Source organism: Venturia canescens, chromosome 5 (genome assembly GCF_019457755.1).
Source record: "Venturia canescens isolate UGA chromosome 5, ASM1945775v1, whole genome shotgun sequence".
Taxonomy (NCBI): domain Eukaryota; kingdom Metazoa; phylum Arthropoda; class Insecta; order Hymenoptera; family Ichneumonidae; genus Venturia; species Venturia canescens.
This window is the reverse complement of record NC_057425.1, coordinates 715,419-736,362: the sequence shown is the minus strand read 5'-3', so window position 1 is coordinate 736,362 and position 20,944 is coordinate 715,419. Positions and strand designations below refer to the sequence as shown.

At 45.1% G+C, this 20,944-nt stretch overlaps 2 protein-coding genes across 2 annotated transcripts; both read left to right on the top strand.

Annotated features, from left to right (window-relative positions):
• Nucleotides 1-6,588: 6,588 nt before the first annotated feature.
• On the top strand, nt 6,589-14,525 carry LOC122410537 (Krueppel homolog 1-like). The gene is made up of 2 exons (XM_043418735.1): nt 6,589-7,181; nt 9,869-14,525. Exon 2 carries the CDS (start codon nt 9,894-9,896, stop codon nt 12,063-12,065), a length of 2,172 nt encoding a protein of 723 aa, XP_043274670.1. The 5' UTR covers nt 6,589-7,181; nt 9,869-9,893; the 3' UTR covers nt 12,066-14,525.
• A 4,113-nt stretch (nt 14,526-18,638) lies between these two features.
• LOC122411711 (26S proteasome non-ATPase regulatory subunit 5) lies at nt 18,639-20,873 on the top strand. The gene is made up of 2 exons (XM_043420721.1): nt 18,639-18,905; nt 19,288-20,873. The coding sequence occupies exons 1-2, from the start codon at nt 18,724-18,726 to the stop codon at nt 20,621-20,623; spliced, it is 1,518 nt and encodes a 505-aa protein (XP_043276656.1). The 5' UTR covers nt 18,639-18,723; the 3' UTR covers nt 20,624-20,873.
• The last annotated feature ends 71 nt before the right edge of the window (nt 20,874-20,944 follow it).

Here is a 20,944-nt window from a genome sequence, read left to right as displayed (position 1 = left end):
TGGGTCATATCCGGGGGAATCGAAAACACGTGTCTCCGGAAAAAAATGAGGACATGAACCTTGTTACACACAGCCCGAGCGCGTTCGTTGACTTTCTTTCTCTTTCGAACGACAACATTTGAGTTTTTCGCAACTTTTCAAGTTGTTCGAAAAATAAAATCGGAATTTCTGTATTCGAATATTATTTTCACTTAAACATGGTTTTGTCGCGTGAATTTTCAGGCAAAAATTCTTTAATTCACGTAGCAAAAATTTTTCTTTTTTTTTCATTGAATGAGTCGATATGAATCGATGGACGCTAAATTCGATTACGCCGAAGGCCCACATTGGATTTCATTTTCCTCCATTATGCTAGGCCCAGGTGACTGACCTCCGAGTATCGGTTCTAATATTGCGTCATATTGAGCGATCGTTTTTTCCACGGTGCGTGACGTACAAGCTTTAGAGCGGCATCGAAGAAAGCAAACTCGAAACGACTCGTGTCAAGATTCATTAATAAAAAAGGGCCCAGCACGGAAAGTGCGTCGACCTTGGAAAGTGTTATAGGAGTTAAGGTACTCTTTCTAGAGAAACAAAAATATTCGGCGTCACTGGTTGTTAGAAAAAAATATTACTCGACGCATTCAATCTCGGTTATTGACCTCTCGAATCTCTCGACGGTGTCGTCGCCCTTATAATTACGTGCATAGTCATGCTGGACCTGTTCAGTTATATACACGTGAAAACACATTTATTCTATTCATCCTCTGTTTAGAGAAACTTTCGTTTCATTTGATCTTTCATCTTGAGACGATTTTACGCAGTCACCGTGTGTTCACAATTTCGTCAATTGCGACATGTATTTGACCAACTTTGGGAAGCTGTACACAATTTTTCGAGCATAATACTTCCCGGTAAACGACAGAGAGACGAAATTATTATCGCGTATCTCGTCACGTTGGGAAAAATCCAAACTGTATTACGTCACGGACACTCGAGTAATCGCAAGCGTATAAAAAACATTCTCAATGACAAGAAACACACATGGTAAACATCGTGATGAAACAACGCTGCTGTATATACGCCACCGCGATTACTAAGAATTGTTTGCGACCCGAAGCCCTCCTTACAAAAAATAGAAAATATAACGGGAATGGGATAGAAAGTGCTGCCTGGGGACTCGCGAACAAAAAAATAAAACTGGCAACAAAAATCACCGTATTCATTCACAGACGACTCTCTCACTTTCATATCGTCATCCTCCGCGTCGCATCGACTGCAATTATCGCAGTTTCGTAATTCGCAAACAAAAGTTACCGACTAAGCAGTGTGAAATACTTTGCACGATGGACGACAGATGGCCAGTGAGAGCAGCCTCGGCGCTGCGAAACAATTGCTAATTTCGATACGGATTATAAATTTAAGATGAAAAATAAGCTTGAACTAAATGCCACGTTGTCAATATTTTCCAGTTTGAAAAGTGGCTACAACGTAATCTTTTTCCGATTACAATAAAATGCGTAGTATAATCCACCGAGCGCGTACACACGTTGATGATCGTCTCGTTACGAATCCGGGACTCGATGTGTGCGGCCTAAGAGCCACGATTGGCCCAACGTTGAACTGACCTGACGCAAACACGTTCTACGCGACTCTATACGACGAGTGATATTAAATCGCATTGTTATCACAATGCGACATTTTACGTGGGCTTAGAATGATGTTGATTCGAGTATAAAAACAATGATTGTGCAAAGTATACCGTGCATTCATTCGTGATTGGGAATTAAGGCGAGGGGTACAATATATGCTTGTTGAAGGTCAAACTTGAAACACATCAATATGAGGAGAAATTCTGACGAATCGTTTCTGCGCAATATGTGACAGAAAAGTCGTAAACAACTCGTCGTAACGCATTAAATGTTCGTTCGTGTCTATACGTTCGAACTTTTAAGTATAAATACGTTCGTCTATATACTTTGCTTATTTCAGCATCGATTCCGATTCCTCAAATGAAAAGGCCTTGATACGAAAACAAAATTTTAGATAGAACGTTTATTTAAAACCGGAAAACTTTTATTCACGAGATCTCGATGCGACGGTGCGGTAATTTCGGATAATTTCGAATAAAGTTAATTGTGTTACAGCAATAAGCGCAGCAATAGTTGAAAGTTGATAAAAATATAAATTACGCGTGAAAAGTTGAGGGATACGTAAAAGAACGCGTGTATCGGTGCGAGATGAGAACAGCTCCGCCTGAGTTGGTTGTTGCCATTAGAAATTGGACGTGATGCGAGTTCCAAAAGATTAATAGAAAGAAAATGCGAAAAAAAAGGAAGAGAGATGGAGATCGAATGGTGCGATTGGTGGTGCTGCTGCTATGCTGCAGCAGTCGACGACGGCGAGTTCTAAGGTCGTTGCGGCAGCATAGCTTAAAACAAGTCGCGTTGAGATTGGTCAAGGTACGACAACGAGGAACGAACGCGAGCGAGCGAGCAAGCGAGAAATACAAAAAGAGAGCGCTCGGAGGGAGCGAGGGAGGGGGAGAGAGAGAGAGAGAGAAAGAGGTGATACGCACGCTCGTGGATCCCCACTTTTACGCAATATTCTCAACTCGCTCCCTCTTCATTTATACTCGCTCCTTGACTACACCACACCACTTTACTATTACATCTGTTGCCGCCGCCGAGTTTCGGCAACTCGGTCGGGCATCGAGCTCTTCCCTTCCACGCCCCGGAGCGATCGCGCCGCGTGTGTACTCTCTCCTTCGCCAGCTAGCCCGCCCCTCTCTCCGTCGTCTAGTCGTCCGATCGGCGTTGTACCGCGAGTCCTTCATTTTTCCTTATTCTTGTCCCAGGACTCCGAGGAGTCAAAAAAAATCTTTCTTCGCCAAGGCTTGCAGTACATTTTCCCCTTGTTTTTTCTCCTACTCTCATTGAAATTTGTGTCAATTAATTTGTATTGGAATCAAAGCCACTAGCCACTTTTCTATCGAGTTTAAAATTATACGACTCGTGCGACGTATTTGACCGCGGGTCATCGTATTTTACAAAATCCTGCACTACGTCGCAGTTAGTCCAGATGGCTTTGGAAGAATACGAAATTAAGTTATTCGAGTACGAAAATAGAATGATGAAATGAATTTAAAAACGTCTCGAATGATCCAGTGATTTTGTACTTGAGATACGACTCGTAGGATTTATGACGAGGAAAGTAGTACCGTGCAGAACATATAGAGAGCTAATTCGTCGGAGTGGCAGGAGCCCTCGGAAGAAGAGACCGGACGATCGATCCCGTTTCGCGCGCTCGGCACCCTCGCTTCCGTCAAGATGGTACGCGAGGGTTAGAAGCCAAATACGCAATTCCTTAATGTCCCGCACGCGCGCATGCGGTCGTCCCAAATTTGAACGAGTCGAATATAAAACAATTTTCTTTTGCTAAATTATACGAAAGGATCAAAAAAATTGGTTAGCGATTGTCCAGTCAGCCTCTCCGATATCGTAACAATATAAGAGACGCGCGGTACCGGGGAAGCTTGCAAGAAAATCGACATATTTCGGTGCGGGTTTTTTGTTTGATGAGGGAGAAGAGGGGGTGGGTGGCGAATGAGCATGTATACAGCGTCGAATGGCCCCCGGGGCAACGCGGGATTACCCGTGGCCGATGAGAAAGAGGAGAGGGAGTCGCGCGCGCTGAGAGGAGTCGAAGAACGGCGAACGCGAGGCGGTCGTCGTGGTTTCGGCATCCTACACGTGCACCGTACGCACTGGGTCATTGCTCTGGATGGCTCTCGCATGTGTGCAAACGCGTGTAACTAAGTTTCCGAGGCTGTGCGCGCGTGTGGGTTCGGGGCGAGTTAATGCCGAGGGGAGGGTTTCGCTTGTTCTCAGCAGCAATTCAACGAGTTCTTTATTCGCATGCTATGTGTATGCATATATATATATATATATATATATTAAAAGACACTTGCCAAATATGCCTCGAAGCGGGTGAGAGAGCGAGAATTTTTCTTTCGAATTTAGCACGCTCTCGGCAAACTGATATTTCGTGCTCTCGAGGTCGTCGCGCGTCATTCGTAACGTTATAATAACCATTTTCAATGCGTACGGGCTCTCGGCGTTTCCTCATTTTTCCTCGTTAATCGAATATCATCGTTATCGCGAGCCCGTTGATAAATAACTTATGTTCTGCAAAATTACCGGTCTGCGAGAACGAAGCTCCAACTCGAAGCTGGACACTCGCAAAAATACTGAGATACCCGATAAAAATGAGAATCCTAGCGATTCTCAAAAAATAATAAATCATGATCGGATGCTCGGGCACCGAACGAGCAGGATTCGCACACGCGCAACGAAAAACGCACGGAGGCTCGAGGAGGAGAGAGAAGCGAGAGGGGAATCGAAAAAAAAACAAAGTAAAAAAAAGCAAGATGGGTCGCGCGGGAGATACTCGTGTCGTCGCAGGTTGAGTTTTCGCCGCGCGTGGCACAGATGTGTGGGTAAGAAGAGGCCGGAGCGAAGGAGTATGCGTGTGCTCGAATCGAGCGGCGGCGGGGGGGCCGGGGCAGAGGAAAGGGGATCGGAATCGGAAAGGGGTCGACGTTGTAGGAGTTGATGGCGCGCGAGGTGAAAGCGAAAGACAGAAGAAGGAGGAGGGCGAGAGAGAGAGAGAGAGAGCGAGGGACGTGGGCGGGAGAGTTGGCAGAGTTTTCGGATAGACTCGGTTCGCACGTATGGGGTGTCCTCGAAGAGACACTCGAAAATAAACATCATCGTCGAGTCGCAGGATTTAGAAAGAAGCGCGCAGCGAAAAATCCTTTTTCGTACGCGCGCGGTACGTGATATAACAGGGGCGCGAAAGAGACGAGGGTGAACGACGCCGGTTTCGTGTAGACGCGTATATAGGACGCGTAGTATATTCGCGGATGTGTCCGCCGCATGCCGAGCGGAGAGGCTCAACGCAATACCGATTGCCCGGGGCGCGGATATTATTTCTCAGGATATTTTCTCGACGAGTATTTCGCAAATAGTAATTGTACATTGTATCTGCGTGCGCGGCGAGCGCCGCTGTTGTACGAGCCAACTCTGCAGCGGGGGGGCTAAATGCGTTCGTATACAGAATAAAAAAAATGAGAATTTCCATTGATCATCGCGATGCGACTATCAAACGCATTTTCTCATATACGCAAAATAACAATGACGAGAACATTGTTACGCGATAGAAGCGGTCCACGGTCTCAACGCAGAAGCAAGTACGACGAGGGGATGAGGAGCGGGGCGGGAGGCTCTAAAAAATAATCTACCAAGGGGACGACGAGAGGACGTGCACGCGCCGGTGTTTTGGCGAGAAAGAGGGAGGGAGGGAGGGAGCGAGAGAGAGGACGGATCATCATCAATGACTAGCTCTGGCCCAGCGTCACATCGGTAGACAGAAAAACGACTCGATTGCCTGATACTCGCGCACACCAAGTTACAGCCGTGTAAACGAGACGGGCGTATATACTTTTTGAACTCGTAGCGAGCACCCAAGAGATATGAATATAAAAACACGTACACGCGGAGCGCGCTCGTACGTGTGCGAGGAGCGTAGAGTCGAGCGTCTGTGAATGCACGCGTCAAAGGCACCGGTCCGCAGGTCACCGCGTCCTCTGCACTCTCTTTCTCTCCCTCGTACCGTACGATCTCGCCCCTTTCCTTTTTCGCAGGATCCGCATACGCGTTGCGTTGGTACGACTCACAAGCGACACGCACACGCGCCGCCGGAGCCGCGATTCGTCGATAAGAGGAACGAACGAGCGTTCGATCTCTTCTGAAAAGCCTCGAATATACGCCTTTCTGATGTTCGAAGCGCCCCTACAATACACGGCCATGTTTGTTCGTATTGTAGAGTATCGTTGTTTCTCCGTTGCTCTTGTTGAGACATCATATACGCCGGTGTTCGTTTCCATTCAAACCGCCCTCAAATATACCTGTATATGAGAAGCGAAGAACAGATCGTCTTTCTTACTCGCGCGCAGCAGCCGCGCGCATAGCACCTTCTCGGTCGCACTCACCAAGTCGCAACGCCGAGGCTACCGCACGCGCGAGTTTCGACGGTGGAAACCCCGCCGACAGCCTCCACGTGCTGCCGAGAACTCGCTCGAAGGCAACGGCGACGACCTACAATTTTAGGGCGGCCGTCACCGCTGCCGCATGGAGCGTAGTGCGGCGCGGAGCGAGACGAAGGTACGGAGAAGGAGAAAGGGAGATGGAGAGAGAAAGAAAAGGAAGGCTCGTCCGCGCCGAACGACGAGTCGAGTCCGAGAGAGACGAGAGACGTTGAGCAGCGAGAGAAGGCGATTAGTCGCGTCCCCCAAGCGCGAAAGAGACAGCGCTACCGAGCGATGAAAAAGAAGGATGCCTCGGGTATGTTCGCCGATTCTCGGGTTTTCGACCGCTCTTCGCGCGAGCCTCTGTGCGCGCTCTCGGTGTGTACGTGAAAACCCCTACTTCTTGCTTCCCGAGCTTTTGTACGATGTGTGCGTTCGTGCGTCGCGCCGCTCGACAAATGCGCGACAAGGACCGATATACGAGGAGCGAGAAAGAGTAGGAGGTAAACATTGCACAGTATGATTGGTCATCCCGAGGCGGGTCCTTTGGTTTTCCTCGTTTTCGTCGCTCGAACCGTCAGAAACAAAACAGCTCTCGTCCACTCAACGACGCAACTTCGTCCTCGTCATTATTATTATTATTAACTACATTATTATTGAATTATACGAATACGTATGTTCGTACGAAAAATCGCCTAATGTGTCGCGTTACCGTTAATCATAAATATACGCGATTTTTAAATAGTGATTTTTTACCAGTTTTTAAACTACCCATTTGGGAATATACGTATAATAAGCATTAAAGTCCGATATTTCGGCAGTGTCTATCTTATTGTACGCGCATTTTTTTTTATTCGATATATAACGCCTTCGCGAGCCGAGTGCGCGCTTTTTATCTCGAGGATAAATTCGACGAGAAAAAAAGAAAATCAAGTTGAAAAAACACTGAATCATTCCTCGTGACATTTCGGGATTTTGAGCACGTTGCTCGGAATTAGAAACGCCGAGACGAATAATAAGTGAGAGTGACTCGATCGTTTCCAAGAGCTGGTAGATTGGAAGAAAATTTTGGCCTATGCCAAGAGACACGGTGGATTTTACCTCACCGTTACGGGTAAGTCGATACGAGCGAAACTATTTTTCTTCGGTTTTTTCGACAAGTCTGAGAGAAAGAGCTAGAAGGAAGAAGAAAGAGCGAGGCTCTCGGTGAAACTTTTTCGTGAGGCCAAGTGTCAATGACTCGAGCCTCGAGTGAAAGAAAGGGAGGGGGGCAAATTTCGGTATAACATGACAGCGGTATATACGTAGAGATGTACGCGACCGATACAAGTTGCGCATCAAAGTTCAGAGTGCTTTAAACGTTCCCAGAATTACCCCCGAGTTCCGTGAAAATTTGTATCTTTGACGACGTTGCCGAACGGCGAAGCGACGATGGAATATTATCCGAGGTCTTGTTAATCGGAACTTGTGAATTCGTCCCTGCTACCGGGGAGGAGAATTCCGGGGCTCAAAAGATGGTCGCGAGAACGTAGTTTTATTTGTGTACGAATACGTAACCTCGATAGAGGCGAGTAGGCGAGGGAAATGGTAACACGATGTACGTATAACGAGGATGACCGAATCGCACTTTTCATTGTTTTCCCCCTACATCTCTTTACGGCCTCTTCGATCCTTGGCCCCCCTCCCCTCTCGCATCCCGATCCTTCTTTTTTCTCCATCCTGAAAGGGTAACGCGACTATAAGACTCGCGTTTTCTCTCTTCCTTCATCTCGTGTCTTGAAGAAGCGCTCAACATTGTGAGAGAGAAATAGAGCGAGGGGGAGAGTAAGAGAGAACGCGTGGACGGAGAAGACGCGCGTAGCGTTACGGCGCAGTCGAATTTCCCCTCGTTTGAGCGTGCGGACCCTTCCGTGGGCCGTTTTCCGCAATCGATAATATTTTGGGGTGCCCGTGCTACGCACCGCGAGAGGCACAAAGAACCAGAGTTCAGATGTATCAAGAGCGAGAGAAGAATAAAAAAAATTCGGCTCGAGAGAAAATGAGGAATGCGCGACGAAAAACATTGGCGGCCCGATAGATTTGATGGAAATAGTACAGAAAAACCTATCGATACAAAAATCGTGTATGGCCCCTTCTTCTCGTCTAATATACGCGCGTAGTACCGGAGGTAGTACATTCTCAATGATGTAACTCGACGTCCTTACCGCGCGTCGAGTTGCACGAGGTCGGTGATCGCTATAAAAAAATGTGGAAGCGAGTACACGTGGAGGCGGTCGTCGGGGTTGCCGCGAGTTGCGGCTCGCGCGCCTGTGCCGGTTCATACATCCGCGATTCCCTGTACGTATACGTCGACACACGTACATCGAGCACTTCCAACTATATTCGCGGTCGTATCCCACTGCGAAATACGTACGAGCGAGAGGGCAGTACGCGAGGCTTCGCCGCAGGACGGAGAGCGTTCCGGTGTCGCGGCAGTCGCGGAGCGCGGGGCGGGGGGGCGTGGCCGTGGCCAGGCTAGAGCGAGCTAGGGTGGGGGACGGAATCGCGGTGCCAACCACGACTACTGCCTCGGGCGCAGGGAGCCCCTACTGACGCGACGCGCGTGTAAGCCGCCCGCCTCGACATTAATAACGTTGCGGGGCCCTCGCAATCGTATCGACTTGACGTAGAACGACGCGCTAAAAAATGAAATTACGCGTGCGCTCCTCTTTGCTCTTCTGGTCAATCTATTTACACGGAAAATGCCCGATTCTCGATCACTATTTGGCCCACGGGACACGAGCCTTTCTTCACCTTTTCTCCTGTTCCTACTACGCGCTTTGCCGCCACCCTCCCTCTTTCCGCAGCCTCGTTCATTGTAGTATAGATTTTCCTCTCCCCCTCCCCCTAGGCTATTTACGGCCTACGGTTTACCATTCAGCTTGACTTTTGCCACGGTCATTCTCCGTCTTCCGCTACACACGCGGATATACCCTCGTTTTTATTATCATCATCTCTTCTCACACGCATGCCCCTCCGTCCCGCGTATTTATATGACGACATTTTCCGATACCGCTCATCTGCGCCCGTTTTTTTTATTTTTTAGAAGAGTCGATAAATCTAATTTTTGGAGCTATCGCGTCGGCTCGATTGAATTCCGGCTTTCGGGGGCCCCGCCCGCGCGTCGCTCAAGATAAATAACGCTTTCGTACACGTGCGTATATTTATGATCGTATAAAAAATGTGGCTCGCACTTATTCGCGCTTATCCAGCCATCGTTTTCGTAAACAAGTTATTGAATTTCGTCGTACGCAACGATATCGTTGGGTTCAGTGGGAAAACACTCTGTCGACCTTCATTCATAGATAGCACTCAAATAATAGATGTTTTTGGTGCGATTGGCAAAGACTCGAAATTTCGGGGTACGCGACAGCGCTGAATACACGGATTGGCCCCAAAATGTCTTGTGGAAAAATAACGACGCTAAAAATCGCAAAATGTACAGTCGAATCCCCTTGTAAGCCTGATTAGGGTCTGTAAGGAAAATTTAATGTCCCCCACTATAGCGCACCGTCGAATTCGCGAATTCGCTGTAACCTCGAGGCAATCGAATTTTATCTATTCGCTGTGTGCAAGATTGTCGCTGTAGCCGCAGTTTTCCTGGGTTATTATACGGTCTACATCATATAATACTAGAATTTCAAATAATAAATTTGCTCCGGGTTTGTAAGAGAGACAGTTGGAAAGCTCCCGGGAAGGGGCTTATAAATTCGGTATAAATATTGGAATAAAGGTGTATTCCGTTTGGTGCTATTGTTACAGACAAGGTCCGTGGCAGTTTTTAAAAATGGTCGGTTATCATCACACGGATGCGATAGGAGTTAAGAAGGAAGGCGTCCAATTGGGTCCGAGCGGCGTTGTCGTCAGGAGCAGCCTCGAAGGGATGGTGAATCCCGTGAAGAGTTTGGTTTGTAGTCCGGATTTGTCGGTGTTCGGTGCGGGGACGGGGGCGAGCGAGCGTTTGGGCGGCAACAACAGCAGCGTCGAGGACAACAAGACGTACCAGTGTTTGATATGCCAAAAGAATTTTGAGGCGAAGAGCGTTTATCAGAGCCACTTGCGTTCCCACGGCAAAGACGGCGAGGATCCGTATCGGTGCAACATTTGTAGCAAAACGTTTGCGGTACCGGCCCGCTTGACGCGCCATTATCGCACGCACACGGGAGAAAAGCCCTATCAGTGCGAATACTGCAACAAATCGTTTTCCGTGAAGGAAAATCTGAGCGTCCATCGTCGCATACACACGAAGGAACGTCCGTACAAGTGCGACGTGTGCGAGCGAGCTTTCGAGCACAGCGGGAAGCTGCATCGTCACATGAGGATACACACCGGGGAGCGGCCTCACAAGTGTTCCGTATGCGCCAAAACCTTCATTCAGAGCGGCCAACTCGTAATTCACATGCGCACTCACACAGGAGAAAAGCCCTACGTATGCAAGTCCTGCGGCAAAGGATTCACGTGCTCCAAACAGTTGAAGGTTCACACGCGAACCCACACCGGTGAAAAACCCTACACGTGCGATATTTGCGGCAAATCCTTCGGCTACAATCACGTACTGAAGCTCCACCAGGTCGCCCACTACGGTGAAAAAGTTTACAAGTGTACGCTCTGCCACGAGACTTTTAATTCTAAGAAAACGATGGAATCCCACATAAAAACTCACTCGGAATCACCCCGAGACTCGCCCATCGAGCCCGTCATCGAAATCTCTTCCGTACACCATCAACAACAAGCCTTGCCACCGCCCCCGCCAGCCCCGCCACTCGCATCGTCGCCACATCAACACCAGCAAAGATCGCAGCTTCACCAACAGGAGCAACATCAAAACGATAATCCGTCGGTGCAACAGCCTCCTCAAACTCCCTCGTTGCAAGTCCATCAACAATTATCTCAAGTTCCACTCGCGTCGCATCTTCCTCAAACCGCCAACACCCACCCTAGCGGCAGCCCGCCGCATCATACCTCGTGCAACAGTAACAGCAACGATAAAGAGAACAAGACTGAAGAAACCTCTCAAAATTATGCTTATTCGCAATCCCGGGACTTCTCGTACTATTTTTATTTCCGGGAATCTGCCCAACAGCACCAGCAGCAGCAGCAGCAGCACCATCACCACCACCAACAACAACAACAACAACAACAACAACAACAACAACAACAACAACAACAACAACATCAACACCAAAATGCTCAGGTTGTGTATCGACAAGATAATCAATTGCATAACGGAGAAAATGGAGAACGAGATAACGGCGTAGTACTGTCCACCGGCGTAAACCCAGCGCTCTTGGCAGCCGCCGCTGCCGCGGCAGCGGCCGAAGATCGAAACTTTCAGCAACAACACCAGCGCCGCTCGTCGCCGCCCATCGCTTATCAAAGTGACAACAACGATCGTCGCAGCGGCGCTTGTCCCGAATCTGTCGCTCCCGATTCTTCTCCTCTTTCGTCCTCCTCGTCGACTTGCTCTTCCTCCTCCTCCTCCTCCTCGTCTCACGTTTTCCTCTATCCTGACATAATCTCACCGGCATATTCCAATTATTCGCTACAAGCGAGCGACTGCATGAGCAACGGGGACGATTGTTGCTCCTCCGCCCTTCTCAATCTACCCGGAAACGATGCTCGCCGTCGAGTCGAAGCCGCCCTCGAAGCGGTAGAGGAAGATCGCCAGAGGGAAGAAGAGTACAGCGCTATCACAGCCGCAGCGGCCGCGACTGTCCATCACATTCATGATTTCCAAGACGAAAATCGGCAACACATTCTCACTCCGCCGAGCAGCAATCCCGTGAGTCCAGCACCGCCCTCACCCGACCCCCTCGATCTCGTTGTGCCAATTCGAGAAACGCTCATTTTGCCGCCCCGTAAACGATGCAAAATGATTTTACAATCTATGGAAACCGAGCGCACCGAATTGGCCTCGCAGAGACACAGCTCGGTCATACAATTCGCACGGGCTTCTTAGTCCCCTCTCGATATCGATGCCAGCTTCTTCGGTTTCTTCGTCCAATGGCGATTTTACTTATTATTATCATCACATTCATTCTTATTATTTTTATTACTCAATTGTTATTTTTTGCGATTTCGAACCATCGAAAAATTCGGCCCGTCTTTATCCACGGTATATTTATGCATATAGATGTATATATATATATGTACGCACGTGTATCTCTCTCGTTCGTATGGTTTCTTGTTGAATTTTCTGAGTTTAGTATTATATTATTTATCACACCGCGTGCTCGTGCGTGCACTCGATAAAATGGTTTATCGATCAATTCGTCTTTTGAAGTATTTCGAAAAGCATGATTACGAGGAACAAAATTCGGATATCGGGGAGCTAAAAATTTGTAAAAACACCCGAGCTGGTCGCTCGCCGTGGCGGTGACCGAGCACCGTCTTCTTCCTGCCGCGACACCCAACGATTCGGCCGAAGGATCATTTTTTTGTTGTTAATTTTTTTCACGAGAAATTTATTTTCAATTTTTATCGATTGAAGTAAAATCGACGAATCGTTCGACGATCGTCAAACGTATATTAAGGAATTTTAGAGAGAGAAAGAGAGAGAGACATTTTAAGTATATATACATGTATATATATCAAGCGTTTGTGACGTCGCGCATGACGATCACGCAGCAGATGGATCAAATTGAGATAAAAAATCAGGAAAAACAAATGGAAGCTCGCAAAAGTGAATAAGATGAACAAAAGAAGCAGAGGAGGAGGATGATGAGGGGGGGGGGGGGGGCGAAAAAAATCATCCAGCCCCGAGGACACGAAATGACTAAACATGGAAGTTTTGAAGAAGCACCAAACAATTTTGATATCTCTGTGATATATTTACAAGAAACTCCGTACTAACCCGAGTATTGAATGTACAGTTGAGCCCACTGCCAGTACAATTGCGTATTTAAATAACTGTATACATTAATGGTTAACGAAAAAAAAGTCAAGATAAAACAAGTCGAACGAAAACAGTAATTGTCAAAGGGAAAAAAATGAAGAAAGACGAAAAAATGCGTCTGCACGGACGTGCATCACGGCATAAAACACATTCGTACTAATTAATCAATAAGTCGACACTTTGGTCATATTGGAACATTGTTATGCGCATCTCGTCATAACGCATCTTCGTCGAAAACCGTCGAGAAGGCGCGGGGAGGAGAGGGACAAGATAAAATAAGTTTAGGGAAAGTTGGAATCCCCGTAGGGGTTTCCGAACTGCGTGTCAAAAACGGTTGAAGGAGCCGTCGAGCGCTGCACTCTGTACACGTATATCTAATAATATGCACTAATCTCGTTCATGCGGTTAAGTATACAGAGGGGCGGGGGGCAGAGGAATAGTATCGAAATTCAGGCGAGTGTGCGTGTGTGTGTATAAAACGCGGTTTCGTCACGTTCGTACACACACGCATGTATATTAATATATATATATATAATATATAAAATGAAAAATTTGACGGTACACAAGCAATTTCGATAACGAATTTGATCGTGAATCCAACGACGAGTAAAGAACAAGAAAAGCACATAAATTTGTGTCGTTTGGTTTCGATTTTTTCGTTCTTTTTGCTTTAAAACTATTTGATAAAAATCACAAACACACTGCTTCTTTGTGTGACTATTAGTATAATATTCGGCCACTGTGTGGCGTCTTGGACTGACTACCGTGTATCGACTTTTTATTTCAACATAATTTAAAAAAGCAAACACATTTTTTTACCCTCATCGTAAACATTTATCACTTAACATTCGTGTTATTGTAATATAATCTTTAATACCCTGTTTGTCGTTGATAGAATTTTTGGTCGTTGTCGAAACTGTAGAGACGAAAAAAAGATGGCTCGAATTGAAATTCCGGCGGGGGCAGCAGTGTTATCAAATGCTTTTTTCCGTCTTCGGTACCGTTTCATCAGGGATGATAGAGAACGTTGAGTCGCTGTACACAGAGTGTCCCCGATACAGGGGGAAAAAATTTCGAGATTGCCAGAGATCCCAAAGTAATGGAGTTCAAAGTTCTTTGAAAGCGATCTTTCGTAACACGTTTATCGGTTTAAAGCTAGTCAATGCGAAGCTAGACAACGGAGCAACCGCCGGGCCTGCCTCGGTGAATCGGATTGGCTGTCCCTGTATGCTCGACAATTCGATTGCCCGCCCCTCGGATCCCCAATATCAACGAGGTCTTGTCTTTCCAGAATTTTTTTTCACACACAATCTTCGAAATTTTCTTCTCCGTACATGGGACACTCTGTATCGTACATACACGTATGGGAATACAGGAAAGGAATATTTCTCACATACCGTGTTGTGCCTCGTAGGTCCATTGGCTTCTCTCGTTGCAACCTTACAATAGCGAGTACGTATGACCTTGAAAAAAGCAACACAAATACACTTTTTTCACCACGTACGCGCCTTTCTACGAAGGAAATGTACAAACGATAATGAGGCGTCGAAACGCCACGTACTACAATTCTGTATTATGCAAATACAATTATTTCTATTACCTACACATACCATGTGTGCGTGCGTGTGTGTGTGTGTGTGTGTATGATGATACAGAGACGCGCGTATATCTTTAATATCGCAAATTTATCAGGGAAATAAACAAAAGTCCATTTCAATAAACGAATGAATGCGCGTGTGTGCATGGGTGAAAACGGACCAGGGTTAGCTCGGCTCGAGAGCGTTGAGCTCTCCGCAATTGCGCGGGGGATTTGCACTTGCATAAAGCATGGTCAACCCGCCGTGTACCCGGTGATTTCGTCGCCAAGCACGAGTCGACCGTTTCGTTCGCATCGTTCGAATTTTTTAAAATTAACACCAAATCAGCCGAAAAATTGACTCGGCTTATTTATGCATGAAAATGGGATGTTCAGTGAGCACTCGAGCCTCGTGAATTTTATGTTTCGGGATCCACCAATGTGCCCATCCGTATTTCTAAAAAAATCAACAAAAAGTCTAAAATCACCAAGTGAAATTTGATAAATGATGAGACCCGCAAAACCAACCGGATACACGAACCGCCTGCTGCCATTAAATGCGTATATATCGGACAATTAATATATTATTGTACTCTACGATTAAATTAAATAACGAGTATTTAGTAATAAGAAACAAAACAAAAAACAATTGCGATTTATATGAACGTATGAGCAGTATGACTGTTGTGTAAAGCGTGTACGTGAATATTGTAAACATAAGTATTTATATTTAAACGAAGAAAAAAATTCATAAGAATAATGATTTATTCGTTGAACATTAGATGCGCATGGTTAGGTAATTCTTCGCGACGTGAATGCCCGATAACCGACCAGGAAAAAGTATGTATAAATGCAAACACATACACGGATAAAATGTTTTTTTCCCCTGCGAATCCAAGAATCGTTCCTATCGAGTCCGGTCGAACGGTTTTCGACGTAAACAAAACGGAAGAACAGAGCGATCGTGTTTTGTATGTTTGTGCGCGCCGCGCATGTGTGAAAAAAGAAGGACGGAGAGCATTTTTGCTGAGAATTTTTCCTCAACTCCTCGTGATTGCGTATTGTTACGTTGTTTTTTTCTCTATTTTTTTTTTTAATTTTACATCCTCCCTCATTTTGTACATAGAGGACTCGAAAGCATTATACACATACGAACATATGTATATTTTTAAATTTGAGAGGTTGTCTGTTGGTACGTGAACACGATTTATCGGTACATTATTATTACTATTATTATAACTATTATTATTATTATTATTATTAATATTATTGTCATTGTCATTGTCATCGTCATCATCAGCATCATCATTATTATTAAACTTTGATGATAATACAGCAACGACGTTCAAAGAGGGTCTCTCGGACGACCCATCGTGTCTTTATGCGATCGCGAAATGAAAAAAATGAATAAAAAGTCAGTTATTTAAAAAAAAAAGCCTGTGTGTTTGTATTTTTTTTACCGAATCTACTGCCTTGGAAACTTCTCAGTTTTATTAATATCGGATCGTGGATGTTCGGGAGAATGAAAATTTTCATCCGGTTTGTTGATGGTCAATGCAGGATACATCGACTTTGTGTGGCTTCCATGCTAGTTGGATAAAAAACAAATATGATGGGAAGACGTTGAAGATAAAGTCGCGGTCTTTTGGTGATTCGAAGGAACATATCCATGGAATTCTCGCGGACTGCCGAAATTCCACGCGTTCAAACGCAATGAACGATGTATCCACGTTGGTCCAATGAAACATTGATTTTCGGGTAAGGGCTTTTTTTTTCGTGCTGGAATCTCCGTACACGTTACCCTGCGGGTTCATTTCTTCGGTCCCCGCTTCTCCGCCCCTCGCTTCCCTACCTTCGCTCGCTCAAACGCTCAAACCCCTCCCATTCTCCCTCCTCTCAACTTGTTTTCGTCGTCGTCTTGCCCTCCTCGATGTTCTTCATTCTTTTTTTCTTTCCTTTTTTTTTCCCTCTTCGTCGTTTTTCGTTGGTAAAGCTGCATCGACGAAGGGTCATCCGGCGAGGGCGTTGAACCTGTGCCGTCCAAAAAGCTGGGCCGTTCTCTCGACAACGAGTTCACCAACTTTCTCTTGTTGCCTCGCTGTCCAATCTTCTCCTCCCTCCTTCTCTCTTTTTTATTCTCTATCCCTTTCTTTTTATTTGGCCACAGGAACGAAACCGCCATGACCATTGAACGTTTAGACACGTATGGCACGTCCCTGGTACAGTGGCGCGATCGTGCGACGTTCATTTGTACTTTTTCCCCCAATTTCAACGCGTCTCCTTTCTCCGATATCTCCCTTTTCATTTCATTTCTCATTCTTCTTCTCTGTCCCACTTTTATATCCGTACATCATCCTTTGGATTTGTTCTTCTTCGTTTGTAGCATCCCCCCGCAAATAGCAGACAGTCAGCGATGGTCAGCGAACGTTTTGATAAAACACCGCACTTGCGGCTTTTCTATGGGAATACACGCAATACGTTTTTTGGAAGCAGCGTAGACTAGCGTTCCTGCATGCGTGTTGAGTTCTTATTCCATCCCAACAACGACCCACCGACCCATATTGGGTCGTTGAACTTATAGATAATATCCCAATTTCTATATGTACATGTATATCTAGAATCGCGGTAGTGACTCGAGGCAAGAGGTAAGTACGCCTACGCATATGTGCGTGTGTACCAGTATTATTTTATCATATATATACGATAATAAGGTGACTTGTCACGGGCTTTCGCGGTTACGTGCGCGCTCCTTCTTCGCTTATCCGCTCAATCCCTCGGCTATAAACTAACGCCGCCCCAGAAAACGGCCGAAAAAGTGCTCAAGAAAAAATACGAGCCACGCCTTTATCAGGGACAATCGATATATGTTCTCCCTTAACTTATCGGCTACTATATTTTTACCGTGAAATTCAGAGGAACTGATCATTTTGTAAAATTTTGACGAATTTTTCTTCGGTTCTCCGTAGGTGTTCGAGTTTATCATATGACTTTGAAAATTTATTTATTTTTTTACTTTCTACCGCGGGTGTATACAAATATCGTGGATATGGATTCGTTCGATGGATTTTTTTTATAAAGGTGCGTCACATATCTTAATTTTCTCCATATTCTATGAAAATTTTTATAAACAATTCACAGGTTATTATTCTAGGATTTAATATCGGATGCAATACTGAAAGTTTGTAGAATCTATAACTAGGTATTAAATCAAAGAAAAATTCACTCAGGTTGAAAAAAACTTGAAATCAAACGAATTTCGATTTACAATCATATTTTTCGAGTCTTTTCGCGAGAGCAGTTCTGTTCACAATCGGGTTGAATGAGCGCTCTTTTTTCAAGTACCGCTATTTCTGAGTGAAATTACGTCCTTCACCGGCCTCACCTATTTTGCAACAACGTCCTGGTGGATCATTACATCGCCGAATGTAATTTGCCGAAAAGAAGATCCATTTGATTCTTATTTGCTATTTTCCCAAAATAGGATATTTTTTTCTGGTCAATACCAAGATTTCGGACGAATTCGATATCGACCAGCGCGACAATTCTATTGTCGGTAAACATAGTCACTACGAGTGTTTCGTCTGTCGATATGTGGTCGATATCGAATTCTATCGTGCACAGATCACACTCCAGGGTAGCCACAGCAGGAAATGACAACAAAATCGCCGCCGTACCGCGCTGTAAGCGGTTATAAATGCAATGGCTGAGTGTTCACTCAGTGGTCAAAGCGTCGGTGATACCCCAACAGATGGCACCACTAACCTCAGTTGTAGGTTGCGAAGTTATCATCAGTTGATCAGAGTTTAAAAAGGAATTAAAAAGATTATCCCCTGAGTTAGCTTTTACATAAAAATAAATATGTAGACTTTTTTCAAATTGCTTGATAATCGTTTGTTATAGTAGTATAGGGCATCGGATTTGGAACGTCGAGAGCGGGTAAATATTTATGAATATAAGTATAATACTGTTAATTTTTCTATTCTCTGATTGACCTGATAGCAGCTCCGTAGGTATTTTAGATCATACATTGTTATTATTTAGTTCGCGGCGACCGTTTCAGCAGCCACAAAGCTACAACCACCTCATCATCCTGCCTCATATCTTTGTCAATCTCTTTTTGTGCGAGTACGATTTCGAATTTTCATAATGACAGAGTGGTTTATCAATAAAATACTTCGTGTAACCGAATTGAATGATGACGAGGCTAGAAGAGAAATTCTCGCAGAAATGAGTATAAAATTGCAGAGTTTGACACGGCAGGATCTCAAAGAAATCAGTCGGAATCTTAATTTTTCTGGATTATTCTCGCAGTTAACCTCAAATGACAGGTTCGTTGATGACAAAGCTAAATCTCGATATCTACTTGCCGGTTTTTTTAATTTTTGTAAATTTCTTCTTGAAAATTTTATAGCTCTAAGCTCAACGAATGAAATGAAACAAGGGAAATACTATTGATAGAAATTTAGATGATACTGTCATAATTCTTTTGTTTACTCGTAAAATTCATCCATCTATCGATGACAATTGTTTTTTATATGCAATAATAACTTCCAAGATGATCTTAATTCGAGCCTAAAGATTGGATTTTTTCTACTGGTTTTTTTTCAAGTGAAAGTACAAAGATTCAAAGGCTGTATCACTTACAACCAAAATTGATGCAAACTCTGGCATTAAATACTTATGCTCCAATTAATCGATTAATATTGACAGGAAATCGATCGAAGAGATATGTAACATCTTAAAGATTCTTATGGAGGGTTTAGAGCCTGGAGAGGTACACAGACGCTATCCATCGGAATTACGTCTTTTCATTAAACACAGTGAATCCGCGGCAAGAGCTCTGGCGTTGAAAGAGCTGGAAAGGGAAGCTGCTGGAAGTCCTGAAATATTAGAACAGTTGTTACACGACGGGGATCTATTGCGATCGACATTAGAGAGAATTGGAGACGAGGATCTGGGTGTAGCGAATCTAGCTATGGGGATCGCAAAGAAAATTGGTTCTGAAATCCAAGGGGCGAGGATTCTTTACTCAGGAGAATCCTTGAGGACAATAGCCAAACTTCTAGCCAAAAACGATGCGACGAGCTTCAGAGTTTACGAGGTTGTAGTTGCAATAGCCAAGAACTCGGAAGAAGGCTTGGAGGCGAGCGCAAACTCTGGTTTTCTTCATGGTTTGATCAACGTTCTGGACAACGACGATATACTTTTGCAGTTGAACGCTCTAGAAGCAATGTCAGATTTGGCGGAGAGCGATCATGGACTCGATTACCTGCAAGAGCAAAAGGTTCTCAAAAGATTGGCGGACAAAATCGCTCGTGCGGGGGAAGATCCGCTTTCGGGTCTCTTCATTCCTGGTCTCATGAAGTTTTTCGGTAGCGTAGCGCGCCGCAGACCCGACGAGATCTTCTCAAAATACCCTGTTGTGATAACGTCCCTTTTCGAGCTGATCCAGGCCGAAGACACGAGTCTTCTCGGCAATGCTCTTGATACTCTGGGTCACGTGGCTTCCAGCGTTCAAGGGAAATACGCTCTTCAAATGCTCGGTGACTCTATGCCTTGCGCTCTCCTCAAAATCAGCGAAATCATACGGAATTCACCCAACGAGCTCCGTTTGCGGGGACTCGAAAATCTTGCACTAATTTTACATCTTGATAAACAAGATCAGGACAACAGAACATTGACTCTAACGAAATCCTGGTTCGATCGTCTAGCGGATAATCCTCTTGGAGTTGTTGTCACTCTTTCGAAACAACCGTTTGCTGATATCCGACAATCGAGCTTACTTATTTTAGCCACCCTTTCGTCACAAAATTGGGGCCAAGAATACATCGCGAATTTCCCTGGTCTGCTTGAATTCTTACTCGATCGGGGAGCTGAAACTTTCAAGAATTGCAAAGATCTCAAGTACCAAATCGTGAAGAATCTCGTCGACTCCGATTCCGAAGTTTTCGACCCCGAGAGCCTTGACAAGTTGAAAAAATTCGTTCTTCAAGGTCCGTACCACGTCGACCAAGAAACCGAGGTTACCACCGAAGGAGCTTCTTAGTTCTCATTTTCACATAGACTTACATTTTGTTTCTCGACACCTGTGTCAACCTTGAAAGGTAAAAAAATCTTCATTTTCCCTCGTTTCTCGTCGACTGATTTTTTATTTTTTGTACATTGTCCGGTGGGTATGAACTTTTCACCAAGCAACATCCGGCTGGTACCACAATTTAAATCCGCCAACCCAATGCGAAGAGCTTCACCGGCACAATGCTTTTATGTTCTTGTAAATAAATCCATTTTTACCGGAATTCTTCTTCCTTTTTTTTTTTAAAATATTCGTTTCCTTTTTTCATGATTTCTATACTACATTGTCCTCAAG

Bases quoted from the DNA above. Each gene is read 5' to 3' on its own strand.
- LOC122410537 (XM_043418735.1), top strand. From the start codon at position 9,894: ATGGTCGGTTATCATCACACGGATGCGATAGGAGTTAAGAAGGAAGGC.
- LOC122411711 (XM_043420721.1), top strand. From the start codon at position 18,724: ATGACAGAGTGGTTTATCAATAAAATACTTCGTGTAACCGAATTGAAT. The intron at 18,906-19,287 runs GTTCGTTGATGA...TAATATTGACAG, and splicing joins CAGTTAACCTCAAATGACAG to GAAATCGATCGAAGAGATAT.